At 36.6% G+C, this 16016-nt stretch overlaps 1 protein-coding gene across 4 annotated transcripts; it reads right to left on the bottom strand.

The window, feature by feature from the left end:
- Nucleotides 1-3979: 3979 nt before the first annotated feature.
- aldh3a2b (aldehyde dehydrogenase 3 family, member A2b) lies at nt 3980-15762 on the bottom strand. Of its 4 annotated transcripts, none has more exons than XM_026938553.3 (11): nt 15615-15762; nt 13311-13473; nt 12028-12259; nt 9903-9988; nt 8734-8942; nt 8401-8518; nt 8018-8159; nt 7644-7810; nt 6500-6599; nt 5242-5480; nt 3980-5067 (listed from the first exon to the last, which is right to left on the bottom strand). In XM_026938553.3, exons 2-11 carry the CDS (start codon nt 13470-13472, stop codon nt 5050-5052), a joined length of 1473 nt encoding a protein of 490 aa, XP_026794354.2. In that variant the 5' UTR covers nt 13473; nt 15615-15762; the 3' UTR covers nt 3980-5049. The 4 variants fall into 4 exon arrangements, with proteins under 4 accessions (XP_026794354.2, XP_034167223.1, XP_053096315.1 ...); XM_034311332.2 differs by having other exon boundaries at nt 15610-15731; XM_053240340.1 differs by having other exon boundaries at nt 15487-15626.
- Between the last annotated feature and the right edge of the window lie 254 nt (nt 15763-16016).

Here is a 16016-nt window from a genome sequence, read left to right as displayed (position 1 = left end):
ACTCATACAGTGTTCAGTTTACACCTGAAGTGTTTGTTCAAGTACACTTGAGTATAAATAAACACTATAACAGTTAATAAGGGGGTGCTGTGGGTACACTCTCAGAAAAAAAAAAAAATAAGGTGAATTCAGGTATATTGGGATATATTTTTGTCTTTGTTTTCGAATTTCCATATTGTCTAAGCTTTCTTGGCATAATAGAACAAAAATACCTAAGGCATGAGACATTTCTGAAATCCCCAACGTCTCAAATATTTACATATGTAGTTGGGTGTGTATGGAGCGTGGAAGCTGACAAGTATTTGAACAGGAATTGATGGATATGTGGATTTGAATTATACAGCCTTCACATCACAGTACATTAAGTTCTTTTTTCCTGTGATGTATTTCATAATTGTACATTTCTGCCAGTGTGTGTGTGTTTTTTTTTTCTTTGTTTGTTTTGAATTTGCTACAGGGTAAGATTTGTCTTTAAATATATATTAAAAAAGATGGTTTTTACAGTTTTGAGAGGGGTCGAACTCAACGTTTAGTCGATCAGAGTCACATGCAATGATTGCATCCATGAAGTGAAGTGAAGAGATGTGGATTAGGGTCTAAACAGACAATACGAACCATAATAAGTTAAGTGAATTTCATGTTTTTAATTTTATACTGAAACAGCTAAATTACTATTAAGCAGCTAGCTTTGGCTGCTAGCACTGCCATAAGGCTCTTGATCAATGTCCCTTAGGGGCCCGTGCACTCACTCCCTGGACTACACACACACATGCAGACATACTAAATTATGTGCATATTTATTCACCTTATGCCTACATCACTTTTTATATATACATAATATATATTGTTTTTATTTGTGTGACCACTTATGTTACATAAAATCTGTAACTCTTAATTTTGAAATGTATACTTTCAAAGACAGATCTTACCCCAACAAGTTCAAAACAAAGGAACAACGTTGCCACAAATATAAAATTATTAAATACACCACACAATAAAATTTATTTAATGTTTTATCAAACGTACGAAATTCATATTAACATCCTTTTGTCAGGTTCCAAACTCCATGCATATGAAGGAAAAACATTTATACCACATTCGAAAGAAACATGGGTTACCATTTTGTCAAGACAAACCACAAAAACCATTTGGTAAAAAAATTCACTCTATGCATCATTTAACCATAACTGTGGGGTGTTTCATGCATCCATTATATATCCTTTCACTTTTCTTCTTTCCATGTATTATATTTTTAATTTACCTGAACTGTGCAGAACCGTCTTACAAACGATTACATTGTAAATGTCTGAACATGATTTGAAGTAAACATATGCTTATTGTGTTATCATGTATATGTGGAATATATAGTATTAATCATGATCATTTTTTTTAACTGTACCTTTCCTTGTTTCTGTGGTGGTACTCTCAGGTGTACATGTTTTGTAGACTTATGAAATATGAATATAGTAAACTTTTAAAAATGAATTGGTGAATGTTCCACCACAGTGATATGGAAACCACAGTTTAGTACACTTTTTTTCTGAGAACGTAATCCACTGATAACAACTTACTTTCATTCTGAATGCACTCCCTTGCTTACTAAACCCGCCTTCTTGATCATCCAAGACTAGACACTAAATATTTCTTTAAAATGAAATATCTGTGAAACATTCTGAAACTCTTCTGATCAGCTTACATGAAGTCTACTGACTCAACAGTTTACACAGCTATTCAAGCATACGTGCAGACTCCTGACATCCCAGAAGCTTCAGCCTGTTGTCTTTGATTTGTTGGTTTCATCGAAACATGTTCCAGCTTGCAGAGCCAGTTTTACTTCCTAATTCCTCCCTTCGAGCACATGGTTTAATTGTAGCCTCAGTTCTGCCTGTTGTACTTCTGATCCAGGAAGTAAAAGCATGGTGGTATAAATAGCACACACAGTCAGAAATGTTTGTTAAGTAATGAAGATTCACTAACGTTATGTTTAAATAGTTTACTAATGTCGTTTGATGACGGATCATCTTACTGCGTAGTGGAGGGACAGGTTTGCACGGTGCAATACTACACTACACACAAAGGAAAGATTATTCAGATGACTCATCATCTCATCATTGAAAAGAGCTTCCTTCATTAAAATGAGTATTAATTAAAAAGAAAACAAATAACTGTTCTTTAGCTAAGGTAATGAATGGAAGAAGATTTAATGGAATAGAAATGGATAAAATAGTCCCCTCGATCTTTTATATTACAAAGTTGAGAGGCTTTCACGTTTGACTTATGCCCTAGCCTACTATCTAGTGAATATTTTGAGTAACCCTGTAATAGGCAGTTAAGAATCTACAATATACCATCATCCAGGTAGATTTACCTTTGTTCAGCTGAGTTTGATACAGCAGATGTGTTTGCCAGATTTCAGCAAAAAAATCCAGCCCAACTACATCTCAAAAACCTCACAACAGACAAAAAAAAGGGAGAAGGTAGACAATTTTATTCTTTTTCTCAACATGGTAAACAAGCTCACTGTAGTGCACACGCATTTCTGATCTCTGGATTTATCCACTCCAGAATCATTTTTTCCCTCTCCCAATCTTTGCAATATATCTTACAATAGAAATTCACAGACTTACTGTCTGCACTTACACTTTGAATTGTTTGTGGAAATTGTTTAGGTTTAATTCCAATTATATGCTATAAAATAAGACCTTGGTGGCCACGGAGTGTTTTTTAAAGTTGCCCAATTTGGCAACCCTGTTATTAACTGTCCTGCCCCTCCAACACTGAAAATGTTCAAAGTGTTCAAAGCGTGATTCCTGCCTCAATGGGCCTCTACTAGTAATTGTTGCAGTTCCCCTTTTGACCACAAGGAGCAATAATAACTCTATAGAGCTAAATAGGGTAGTGAACACGCTGCACCACGACTGCAAGACATCTTGAAAGGTGAGCAAATCAATGGAACATTGGCTTGTATCTGTAAAAATAGCAAAAATTTTTAAATCGTTGGTCACTCAAAAGAGGTAATGAGTACTTCAGTGTAATTTAAAATGTATGGAGTTGTGTGTGAATGAGGACATTTACTGAGGTGTAACGTTTGTCATATGGTGTTCATATGGATGAGCTACTACTGAAAATATACGTATAATATACTGTTTTACTGACCAAAAAAACCCCACAAAATGCTCCACTTCATCTCTGTAAAAATTAATTTATTTTACAGGTAAGAAAATGACTTCATAAAATCCACTTATTAATGCCATTAATATCCAACAGAGTTATTAAATTTGAAAAAAAAAAAAACAACAACCCTGAAATGACTGACCAAAGTGATGTAAAGTGTTCAAATACTTCAAAAATAATAATGCATTTCCACCCAGGAACCTCTCACTGGACAGAAATCAGCTGTAACCGGAATGATTGCTACAATAAAGTAGTTATTCCAAAGCAAGACATTGCATCTTTGTTGTGAGTCAGTTCACAAATACACTGCTTCAACACACCTAATTTACTTACTTCATCAAGAGCCTGATAATTAGCTGATAATTAGTTGATTAACTCTAACTTGGTTAGAATAGAGTACATTCACATGTGCAGTGCTGGAACTACATACACAGACACACAGAGGTACGTTTCTTGAGATACATCTTTTAGCAAAACATTTTAGTTATGTGTGATAATGGACTCACAATTATCTTGCTTAATTCCAAGCAGAATAATATTGCTGCCATTTGACTACTTTTTTGAAGGTAAAGCACAATTTTACCCTCGTTATAAAATGTAGATTTTATACAGTGTTGTAAATTTAAACACTTTATTTGAAAGTTATCGACATTGGACCTTAATTACACATTCAGAAGCAATGCATAAATATTTTATAAAACACTACTTGCTAATTATGTAAGGCTTTACATGAAAAAGAAAAGAGAGAAGAACCCTTGTTTACTGTTATAGATTAACTGTTTGAGACTGTAATTCCCCCCCCCCCCCCCCCCCATTTTGGTCATCTGCCAAGTCCCACCCACCAGCCAGCACTCCACTATCATACAACAGCTGTCTGCCCTCTTCTGCATACATGAGTTCACAGACTCCCACGATTGGCTAGTGAAGCTGTGATTGACAGAAGCGTGAGAAACGGAAAATGTGTAATTTATGCTTCCTTGTCTCCCAGCCACTCACGATCTCCCATTATCTTGGAAGTTATTACCCTGTCTTTACTAAATGCATGTGCATGAAGAATCAAGATGTCTCCTATAAAGTCTTCTGTGAAGCGTCCCCTTGTCATCTGACCTTTTGGATATTATGTTATGTATATGTAATTGTATGCTGCCTGTCAACTTGCATTCAAAACTGTTATAAAGCACCGTTTCAGTACAACTTCACATATTTACAAAGCTCATATGCATGAACTGTTTTAAAGTGGTAATCAATCTGCGTTTGTCACATTGTTACAAAGTACAGTGTATACTTTCTGCAGCTTTATCAAAGTATCCTGAGTGTGCTGTTGGTAAAAACAAACTAATAACTTACAAGATAAGGGAAAAGAAATTGCCGTATCAATTTCAAGCAGCTGACCAATAATGATAAATCTGTAAATACAGATGTTTCCTCTAATCTTTTTCATGTAAAGCAAAGGACACAATGCAATGGTTATGAATGTTATAAAGGCCTTCAAATATAGTGTTACCACACTTATGATGCTACATAGCAACCGTGAAATGATTTCTTTTCCTTCATTAAAATCGTCCTGATTAAAAACAGAATAAAGACTATACTTCAGTCAGGGCAAACCCATGTAAGCAAGTTAATCACAGATTAAAGTGGCATTAATATTAACGTCACATTCGGAAATCATTATTAATCAGTGTGCATTGAATTTGGATCCTTCATTAGACGCAGCACTATTACAAGAGGTGATTTAAAAGCAAGTACTTTCAAGGCTGTTAAAATGTTCAGATTAAGGCAGGGAAGTGGAGCAGCCATGGGAGAAGTGACTATCCTGATTGGTTGCTTTCCTCAGACCTGGAGATAAATTCTCAGCATCTCAGCTTTACTCTCTCAGTCAGCAAGGTATCTCTGTAAAGAAGAAATCATTTTTTAGTCATTTGAAGTATAGCATATATGTGCAATTAAACAAGCTACACTGTTCACATTTGCATTATATTAAAAAAAAGATATCTGAAGTGAAAAGTTCTCTATCCCAGTTTATCCATGTCATTACAGTGCCATAATCATCTCGACAGTTTTTACCTGAATCATCACGGCAGCGCCGACAACCAGCAGAGCCATTAGAGCCATGAAAGCCAGCTTGCCCATCTCCACCTGACTGAGGATGAAGAAGCGAGCCCAGTCCAGTTTCTTCGCCGTGTGCGGTGGGTAGCGCATTTTGTTCACTCCTTCCATCTTCAGCTGCTTGATGAGGCAGCCTCGCTGGTGACTCAGCTGGTCGAAGGTAAACTTGCCGTGGTAGCAGCCCATCCCGCTGTTGCCTGCAGGGGGCGCCATATACTTAGTTTTAAACCTGAAGTGTCAGCTAAGACTGTAATAACTGCCGTAACAACTGAAATATACAGTACTGTGCAAAAGTATGACACCCTATTTTTTTTTAGTACAAACTTTGTTGCAGATGTTTATTTTCTGACTTCTACATTATTGATTCAGTACAAAAACATTTTAGATTCCAAACATTAGTCTTCCAGGACAAAATGAAATGTTACAGAAAAATGTTTGTATGTCAGTAAAGAAAGCAGCAGATTCCATAAGAGACACTTTTCAGATAAAAACATAATGAAGGCTGCTGGGTTTCGCTGCAGAAATATGAAGCTCAGATGCTCAGTAACACTTCCAGCTCATTTCCTTATAAAACTGCACACACTGCACCTGAGACTAATATTTTTTTTAAAAAGCGAAGGATTGTCACACCAAATATTGACTTTGTTTCATTTATTACTGTTTACTGCTCTTTATAGTATTTTTTAAATGTAGAAACATTTAATTTCCTTATTTTTGAAGGCGTCTTTGCTCTACAGCATTTCTTTGCATGTGCCTAAGACGTTTACACAGTACTGTATGTATACAGGTCATATTAATTTTTTTTCTGTATTTAAAGCATATAATTCAAAACCCTAACTATAAATCCCGAAAATTCAAATACAAGGGAACCCATCCTCATCTGGGTGACACCGGCTAGTGCGATTATAAATAATTCCCTTCTATAATTATGTACTATATGCTGTTTAAATCTTATTCCTAGCAAGTTCAAGTCGGAGAAAAAAAAAACATTGGCAGAAATCTAAATGTATTAAATACACAACAGAAAAAAACTATTTAATATGACATATATATAATTGAAATATACTATTATTAGCTTCCAAGCTCCATTGAAATGATGCTACCAAGAAATTCTATCAGATACTTGAATGCTTCCTATATGTAAGAGAAATGTCAAATGTCACAGTGAGAAATGTTGTGACTGGGTGAAATTTGAGCGTGTAGCTCATGTGCTTACCAACACCACCAAACGGCAGAGAGGTGACTGAGAAGTGGACCAAGCAGTCATTGGCCAAAACGCCTCCACTGGAAGTCTCTGAGATCATACGCTTGATAAGCTAAACCAAGAAAAGAGCACAAACAATAAATCATTTTGAAATTCCCTGGAACTATATCTGGTGTGGTTATTTTACATAATAAATATTTGAAAATTGGATGGTGGAATTTCGCAAGCTGTAGTTATAGCTGTAGTGCCTTCTAAAAACATAGCAAGACTAGAATAAACACTGATAGCACTTTTCCAAGATTTAGAATTGTATTATCGGTGAAAGGAATGATATTGGATGATAGAATTAGCGACATTCCTCGTGGACGTGTATGAAAACACATCATGTGTGTGAATCGTTGAAACAGAGAGCCAGGCAAGGTTATGCTTTGGATGGACCACCTTCATTGGACTGTGTGTAATGCTGACAAACTCCCATGCAGCTAACAATGCTCACAAGCTAACACTGGTAGTGACGGTCAGCTGAAAAACTCATGAGAACTCATTACAAAGAGAAACAGGACTGCGTAGGTGCTCTTGACCATTCTCACAGCAAGCAAATCAGTATGAAGCTACTTTCATACTTTGTGTTTATAATATTATATGACTATCGAACATTCCAATGGCTGAGTGGGCAAAACCAAAGATTTTGGTTTACTGTAGATTTTGGAGGCGTGGCTTTGTGTACATGGATGATAAAGTGAGGCGGGCTCAAGGAGTCTCAGTGTTGTTGTGCTTAAGTGTACTTAAACGCTTGAACTCCATCTTCACTAATTGTGACTAATACACCTTTAGCCACACCAGGGCATCCTCCACATGAACAACTGCTGATTTAAACAGCTAAAATTTCCCATGTTTATCCACAATGTAGTTTATGGAGACCTTTCAACAATATTTATATCACAGCGCCACCTGGTGGCTCCGACGGCTGAATGCAAAAAGTGTCCAACATTCCACACTTCAAGTTCTGGTGCTTTTAGCACACCTCGTGTCACTGAATTTCCCAGCGTGAACACATTACTTGCACCAAGCATGTGAACTGTGCCATTTGAGACTCTACAGTTTGTGAACATGCAGGAGGAACTATGTGTAGATAAATTTTGCCGTTAACAGCTACCTTGTTGTCTGAGCTGAAGATGTAGAGGGCCAGAGGTTTCTCTCTCTGGTTGATAAACTCGATGGCCTCATCCACACTGCCAACACTCAGGATGGGCAGAAGGGGTCCAAAGATCTCTTCCTGCATGACCTTTGCCTCAGGCTTCACATCTCTTAAGACAGTTGGAGCTGTGGGCGAAGCGCATTGTACAAACACCAGGCTTAAATAAAACTTTAATGTACATTTCTATCGGGTGTAGCTATAAAAGAGTTACCATTCTACCTTTGTACCTTTCCAAAACTAATACACTTTAGACTGAACAATATGCCACTTTCAGATATGTTGCAATAGAGATAGGGTCCAAATGTGCTAGGATCAGAGATAAAGGTATTTACCAATGTAGCACTCAGACTCGTCCGTTTCTCCTCCCACAGCCACTGTGCTGTCCTCCATCAACGCCATCACTCTCTTGAAATGGCGCGTGTTGATGATGCGTCCGTAATCCGGGCAGGTTTTGGGATCTTCTGTGTAGAAGTCCTTCAAAAACATGAAAATGACAATCAGCTTCAATCCAGTGACGTGAATTTCTGTGAAGTTAAGGTGAACATGTATGAATTTGAATTCATTCTCGATGCTCAGCTGTGCTTCGATACGCCTGAGATACGCAAAACCTGGAGATGCTACATGAGAGGTTAAAAAAAAACAAAACTTACCTAAACTACCGAGGACACAGCCATGGTTACTAGAACGTGTAGACCTGAATTAGTTGTACGCATACCTTCACATTCTTCTTTATCTCTTCTATTACTCTGTCCTGGATGCTCGGGTCACAGAGGATGTAATCTGGTGCAATGCATGTTTGACCACAGTTTGTGTACTTTCCCCAAGCAATACGTCTGCAAAATTGTAAAAGGTATATGACTTTGTTTTTCAAAGCAGGTCTATTATAGATTTAGAACACCATAATAATGATATAGTGCCCTTAAGAAATGTAAACTATAAAAATATTGCAGTGATTGCCTTACTGTTATTGTTACTGATATTAAATCAATAAATTGCGTTCCTAAAAATCTTCGATTTGGTTGAAAAATCCTGGTTTGAAGAGACTCACCGACAGGCAATGGTAAGATCGCAGCTCTTATCGATGTAGCAGGGACTCTTTCCACCCAACTCCAGTGTAACAGGGGTTAAGTGTTTAGCAGCTGCCTCCATGATCACTTTCCCAACCATGCAGTTACCGGTGTAGAAGATGTGATCAAATCTCTGCTTCAGCAGCTCCTGAGTCTCTGGGACTCCACCAGTAACCACTGGGTACATCTCCTGAAATAACCAGATGAGTTTATTTCACTTACAGAAACAGGCAACTATGTGAAAACAGACATATCTGAATAACCTTGTGTGAAGAGCATTTAACATGGCAGGAATAAAACACTTTGGGACATGCTGTTATAGGAAAATAATCAACGATGATGTGGTGTATTGTGAACTGGAGTTGATACCATCCTCAAATTGATTATTTTCTAATAAGAGGATGTCAAGAAGTGGTTTAATCCTCTTATACCACAGCAATTTGCCAACAACTACAACACCTCATGCTTTTTAACCATTTATAATTACGTTTTGGATTATCTTGTGGACTGTCATCAAGGCAAGATAGTTCCTGTTATCACTTACATTATAGCGGCTATAAACTGCTATAAGTCTTTTTTTTCTCTCTCTTGAAGATAATAAGACAAAAAAATGCAGCTTGTCAAATTACTGAGAAACTGAAAAACACTTCGTCCTGAAGACTTTTTCACGTGCCATACAAAGCACCGACACTGGAGACTCCTTCCAACTGCTAAATGCGCACCTCCTCTCAGAAAACATCATCATATTAACATTTACACCTGATTTTAAATCCATTTCTGTAGAGCATCCGCCAAAAAAAGTCCCTGTTTAAGCTCTTACTATAGAAAAAATAACACACTACAACAAGCACATTAATATAAACCTTCTAAACCGATAAAGTCACAAGTTAACTATTTTAAATGATATGCAAAAAAATGTTCACTTATAAGAAATGTTATCTCCTCTATTAGAAATTTTAAATTCTCCAAAAGATTAGCTCAATGGTATCAGTAAAAACAAAGCAAAATTAAAACCTTAAAAAAACCTTAAAATTAAAACCTTAACCCTGGATCTGACAACCATAATGGTTTCCTCTAAAATGACTAAAAAGCTGTATTTTCATAAAAAGGTGTAGCATTTCTCCACGATCAGTGCTCGGTGATATCGAACCTTGTCGAGGTACAATGGCAGAAGATCCTCCATCACTTTGGAAGTGTGAACACATACTTCTGATGGCTTAATAACAACAGCATTACCTAAAAAACAAAGACATTTATTTTTTTCAGTTATAATAAACTTATAAACCGGTGTAAAATCTGTTAATCTTTAGCGCAATAAAAATGCAAAACACATAAATAGGTATAGCAAAAAAAAAAAAAAAGCTACTTAAGAGGATCACTACAGCGGTGAAGATACTTAGCTGAATTACTGATTGAATACACTGATTGTGAGACTTAGGCATTAGCATTTCAAACCGTGAAATCCACCAAGCACATGCTAATTTGTAACACAAAAACTCCTGGAGTGAGCTCTTTCATAAAGTGCTTTTAGTATCATGAATAATGCATAAGCTGGCTGGTCAATTCAAGCACGTCTCAAAGTTCAGACACAGACTGAGTTCAGTCTGAAAGCCTGTTGTGTAACGCGGTGAACCGTGCATGCACTAGATGTCCACGTCTACCTTTTACTTTAATGATAACAGGAGGGAGGGAACCTGAAGTGGACTCTGATCTGTTAGCAAACACAGGACTGGGGCAAAGTGAGGCAGAGAACAGACAAATCCAGCACAGAATATCACTGGATTAGAGCTACAATAAAAATGTTCCACTGTGATTTTTTTTAAATCAAAATAATCACTTTTTTTTTTTTTAAACAAAAATCACTTTTAGCACAAAAAGCATTTGATAAGGGAACATAAATGAAAAATGCACAAATGAGCCAATAGGGGGCACTGTTGCAGACACAGAAAAAAAGTTTATTATTATTATATGACTTATTATATGACTTAATAATAACAATAATAATAATTACACACCTCATTTTGTATTTAAAAAATTGTCTCAATAAAAACTGCATCACTGTTGTATGGGAAATGAACATATAGAACTGTTCTAGTAAGTGATTTTATCATGGAGAAATTTATTTTGTCTTTCTGCATCAAAAATCGACTTGAATTGAATTTAAAAAATTGTTGCTGGTCCATTTTCGGTCGTTCCTGGTCCACCATGATTTAGCCCGTAAATACAGTATATGTATATGTATATGTATATACAGAGAGAAACTGAAAAACACTCCTTCCTGAAGACCTTTTCACGTGCTGTACGAAGCCCTGACACTGGAGACTCCTTCCAACTGCTAAATGCGCACCTCCTCTCATAAAACATCACCATATTAACATTTACACACGATTTTAAATCCATTTCTGTAGAGCATCCGCCGTATAAAAGAGTCCCTGTGTACGTTCTGACTACAGAAAAAAATAACACAAGCATTGGCTTGAATTGGTTCAAAACAAAACTTAATATTTTAGTATGAGATTAAGTTAATTAACCACAAAGGCATTTTTAAATAACTCATTTACACGTCTTTACCAATAACTCGCTTTTCTAAGCAGTAAAAATAAACTTCATATGAACAACACATAATCGCTAATCCTGCACTGAGCGCATTTCTCTCTGTGTATTACATGCTGCAGAAATGCTGGCACAGCGAGGTGGTTTGTGTTTGCGAAGGGAGGCTACTAAAAAAAAAAACAACAGCAGCATAATAGAGATAGCATATTAAAAAAAAACACAGTGTTTCAAGTGAATTTCCACATTACGTGTGTTTTCCATGTTACAGAGCTCAAAGTAAATGTATGCGATATGATAATATTAGCTTAAAATGTCTACGGACACACGCTGGATACTAACACTGTATTATAAAAATGTACTTTTATTTTAGAGATTTTAGAGGATTTTCATTTACATTATTGTTGCACAACCTTTCCATGACCCTACGTGAAAAGCCACAGAGACACACCATCTGTTATATTGTCTTCTTTATAGCCCTGAAGGCTTCACGTTCTTTTGACACGGACACAAAAGGCCATTTTGTAAGAGATGCATTCTGATTGGTCCTTTTAAACATCACTAGGATTGTTACTCAGTGGAGAAGACAAAGCTGCACTGTATACTGAATGGAATAAGACGGATACGTTGCCAGGTATACTAGGCAAGATGCATCGTATTTATTTCAAAGAGAGCTGTGTGAATTTTGTGTCCTGTGTTCAAGTCAGAATAATCGTAAAGAGCACCTGCAGTGATGGCTCCGATCAGTGGTTGGATGGTGACGGCCCAGGGGTAGTTCCAGGCCCCGATAACGAGCACCACTCCCAGTGGCTCGGGCTGAATGTACACCTGATCTGAAATGGTCATCAGGTTTTTAGTCACGGGTCGTGGAGCAGCCCACTCGGCTAGCTTGCTTACAGCTAAGTTGATCTCTCCCTCCAGACCCAGCGTCTCAAACAGCGGGATGCCAAACTCGCTCTGTCAGCAGAAACAGCCATGCTGAACATTAGACCATTTTCCCATAAATGTACATAAACAAATATACAAACAGTATTTATTAAGTTAAAACATACAATATAATATTATTAATAATGTATTAAATCAGTGTAGACATTTTCCCCACACTGGGTGGATGATTCCACAACTGAGGTATATTTCCAAATATGTATATAAATGTAAAATATATTTTAAACCATTTAAAGTTCCTTCACAACAACTGGTGTGCATGTTTCAGATAAATAACCTGAAACATCTACAGAATTTTTGCCTGTTTCTGTCCACTATAACAACACTATACCTTAAAATCTAATCAATAATACACTTTTATTATTATTTTATTAACTCTTAAACTCATTTTTTTTGCATTAATGTGTCAATCTCATGCTTACCACCTTATTTTCCGTGAGTCATCCATTATAGGTTATGAAAAATGTACATTTTAGTCCAACAACATTCACACAACCCTGTTACATAAACACATTCACTCCTATGAAATATCCATGTATTTGTATAATATAATAAGTCACACGTTCAACAGGAAGTTGCATCATCTGAATTTCCTGAAAATCAGGAGAAGACGAAAAGGAAGTTCTCTTATTCTTTTTTCTTTATTTTCAGTCATACTGACTGACAAGGTCGCTTTGGAAGTGCAACCTTGTTACTCAAATTTAATATTACAGAATGAAATACAATAAATAATTAATTTAGAAAAATACATTATAAATAAATCATTAGAATGTCATTAATATTCCCATGTCATTAACATTAATGGTAACTAACCATGTTTGTAAAATTCTGTGTATTTGCTAATTCTATGCTGAAGAAACCTTCAAAAAGAAAAAAAGAAAAAAGAGCCTGAGATGGTGTAACTCGTGTTTTGAATAGTTAAATGCATGTTTTCTTAGACTCAGTGTTGCGAAATGCTAAATATTATTTTTTTTAAGTTTAATTTTTAAGAGTTACAAGGGCTAAATGGCAGCGCAATCGTGGAATCACCCGAATGATCTCGTAAACAGCAGGGACGAGGCACCTTGTTGAGGTCCTTCTTGAGAGCATCTGCGATCTCCTTCCGCTTCTCCACAAAAAGACGCTGGAGGTTCTTTAGCTGTGTGATGCGGTACTCTAGCGGTTTGGTGCGGCCGGTATGAAAGGCCTTCCTGGTACGCTCCACGACCTTCTGCTGGTGAGACATCCTGTGAAAAGAGGAGGCCTTTTTTTTTATTTCACTATTTCTCTACTTTCTGGCACATCCTGAGCTTACTTCATTCTTGTGAATGGTCCAGAATGAGAGAAGGCCAGCTGAGGAGGATTTCCCATCCCTTAGGTCAATATCTCACACAAATCATAGCCAAAATCCGTTTAAACTCATAAAAGCTGTCAGCAGGCCCAGACTCATATCCTCTCTTGGAACTACATAGTAATTCATAGTAATTACTGAATAATATGCCTGACGATAGACTGGCTGATATGACAATATAATATCGATATTGTGCTAAATTATATCACAAGCTGAGATTTTAGTTTCAGTGAAATTCTACAGTAGTCGCTGATGATACAGGTAAACATGCAGTTGCTAAAAGAAGTAAACATGTGCATGATATTACAGCAAAGTATGAAGTCTGTAGAGGTGGTGAATACTTGAGTAATTGTACTGTGTTACTGTATTTAAGTACTTATTATTATTAACACTGAATACCTGTACAAGAGAAAAGCATTCTTTTTACTCCTTACATTTTCATTTCGACTTGCAAAGTACTCGTTACAAATCTCAAACGGCATGAGATTTGTCTTTTTTTTAAATTTTTTTAAATAATAAAGATGAAATATCTGCCTTTAAAATTTGCCATGAACTCTACATTGAAAAAAAAAAATCATACATCAATGTATTTTAAATTAAGGGCACAATTTCCACTTAAGTAAAATATTCAAGTTCAACAAAAATTAAATAGATAAATAATGACAAGTTTATGTTCAAACTATGTTGAAATAGAAATATGTAGAAATTATGAACTTAGTTTATGTAGTAACACAGACACTATATCAATATGTAAAAGCTATATAATGCCATCAATAAGTGTAAAGAAGTATGCTGAGTTAAGTTTGGTAAATTAAGTTTTGTAATTTAGCTAATAAAATTTGCTACCAAGTTAAGATTTGTAAATTAGGTTGTTAGATTAGTTAGCTAGTTAAGTTTGTAAATTAATTTCTTGGATTATGTAGCTAGTTAAATTTCATAGTTTGTTAGATTAGTTAGCTAGTTAAGTTTTGTAAATTAGCTAGTTGAATTTTCTAGCAGGTTCAGTTTTGTGAATTAGTTTGTTAAATTACATAGCTAGATAAATTTCATAGTTTGTTAGATTAGTTAGCTAGTTAAGTTTTGTAAATTGGCCAGTTAAATTTTCTATCAGGTTAGGTTTTGAAAATGAGGTTGTTGGATTACATAGCTAGTTAAGTTTGTAAATTAGTTTCTTGGATTACATAGCTAGTTAAATTTCATAAGTTAGTTTGCTAGATGAGCTAGCTAGATATGTTTTGTAAATTAACTAGCTATTTCCAAAAGGGCTATTAAGAATTAGTATCAAGTCAAATTCCAGGTTTGTCTGAGTTAGCAGAATCAGTTCCTTATGATTGCTTAGAGAACTAGTTAGTCATGCAGGATCAGGCATGAAGTACTTTATCAGTTAAAGTTACTCACTCTTGAATACTTGAGTATGCTGAAACATAGAGACTTTCACACAAGTAGAGTTTTGCCTCTGTAGCTTATAAGTGAGTAATATTTAACACAGTACCCATCCGGGAAACGCCTCCTCAGAGGGATTCCTGCTGCATTCTGCAATACCTCTTAACTCTGATGTGTAACAGTCTAGCCAGGCATGTCGCAATAACATGTCTAACAGCCAGGAGCTGAAACATCTGGACAGTCCAGACACACTACAGTGCAGCAGCAGCAGCAGCAGCAGTTTTTCTTCATCCTGCATCCTCTGTCTTTTTCACTTCAGCAGTTTCTCTGCTGCATCACGTGACGTTTGTTTGGGCGACAGATTACTAGCTGTGTAGCGGATATCCATCTGCACCTTAAAGCGGTGATCATCAAGCACACAGGCCTTTACAGAGCATCACAGCACGCTGAATGTTAGTGTAACTCCACACACACACACACACACACACATTTCAGCTGACCTCTGGGGTCTGGGAATGATTAATACCTAAACACAAGCTCTTCCCTTTCTCAGCTCAGAAAACACGTCATGTGTCTGTCACACGGAAACAACAAGGAACCCAGTGGATCCGATACAAACACAGTGTAGCGCTGCTGATTAAAATGTTACCGCACTTCTGTTCCTGTCCTCTTCCTGTCCTCTTCCTGTCCTCTCCCCAGCGCTGACTCACTCAAGCTTCTCGGTGCTGCAGCGGCCAACCATGGAGCACGCGATCAGCCCGTTAACGGCAGCACGAGCGCGGTGGGCGGGGCTATGAGCAAGAGGCGGGGACTAAGGCCATATATAGACTACAGTCTGTAACATAGAGTATAAGTAGGATGTAGGATGAATAAACAGTATTGTGTAGAAGTCTTAGAGTCTTAGACACCATGGTTCGTTTTTATTCATTCATTCATTCATTCATTTATTTAATTTTAATACATACAGGGTGTCAGGAAAAGTCAGGAACTAATGAAAGTACCAAGAAGCACTATTTCTAGCCTTTTTTTTTTTTTTTTAAATCCAATCTTAATGCC

The sequence above is a fragment of the Pangasianodon hypophthalmus genome, chromosome 15, assembly GCF_027358585.1.
Source record: "Pangasianodon hypophthalmus isolate fPanHyp1 chromosome 15, fPanHyp1.pri, whole genome shotgun sequence".
Classification (NCBI taxonomy): Eukaryota; Metazoa; Chordata; class Actinopteri; order Siluriformes; family Pangasiidae; genus Pangasianodon; species Pangasianodon hypophthalmus.
Note: the sequence above shows the minus strand (reverse complement) of the source record. Positions and strands in the feature narration are given on the sequence as shown.

What these genes read in the sequence shown, in the direction of transcription:
- aldh3a2b (XM_026938553.3), bottom strand. Translation starts at nt 13,472, where the DNA reads ATGTCTCACCAGCAGAAGGTCGTGGAGCGTACCAGGAAGGCCTTTCAT. An exon ending in GATCTTACCATTGCCTGTCG is followed by an intron (nt 8,519 to 8,733) that starts GTGAGTCTCTTC and finishes ACAATTTTGCAG; the next exon opens with ACGTATTGCTTGGGGAAAGT. An exon ending in CGAGTCTGAGTGCTACATTG is followed by an intron (nt 7,811 to 8,017) that starts GTAAATACCTTT and finishes CTTCGCCCACAG; the next exon opens with CTCCAACTGTCTTAAGAGAT.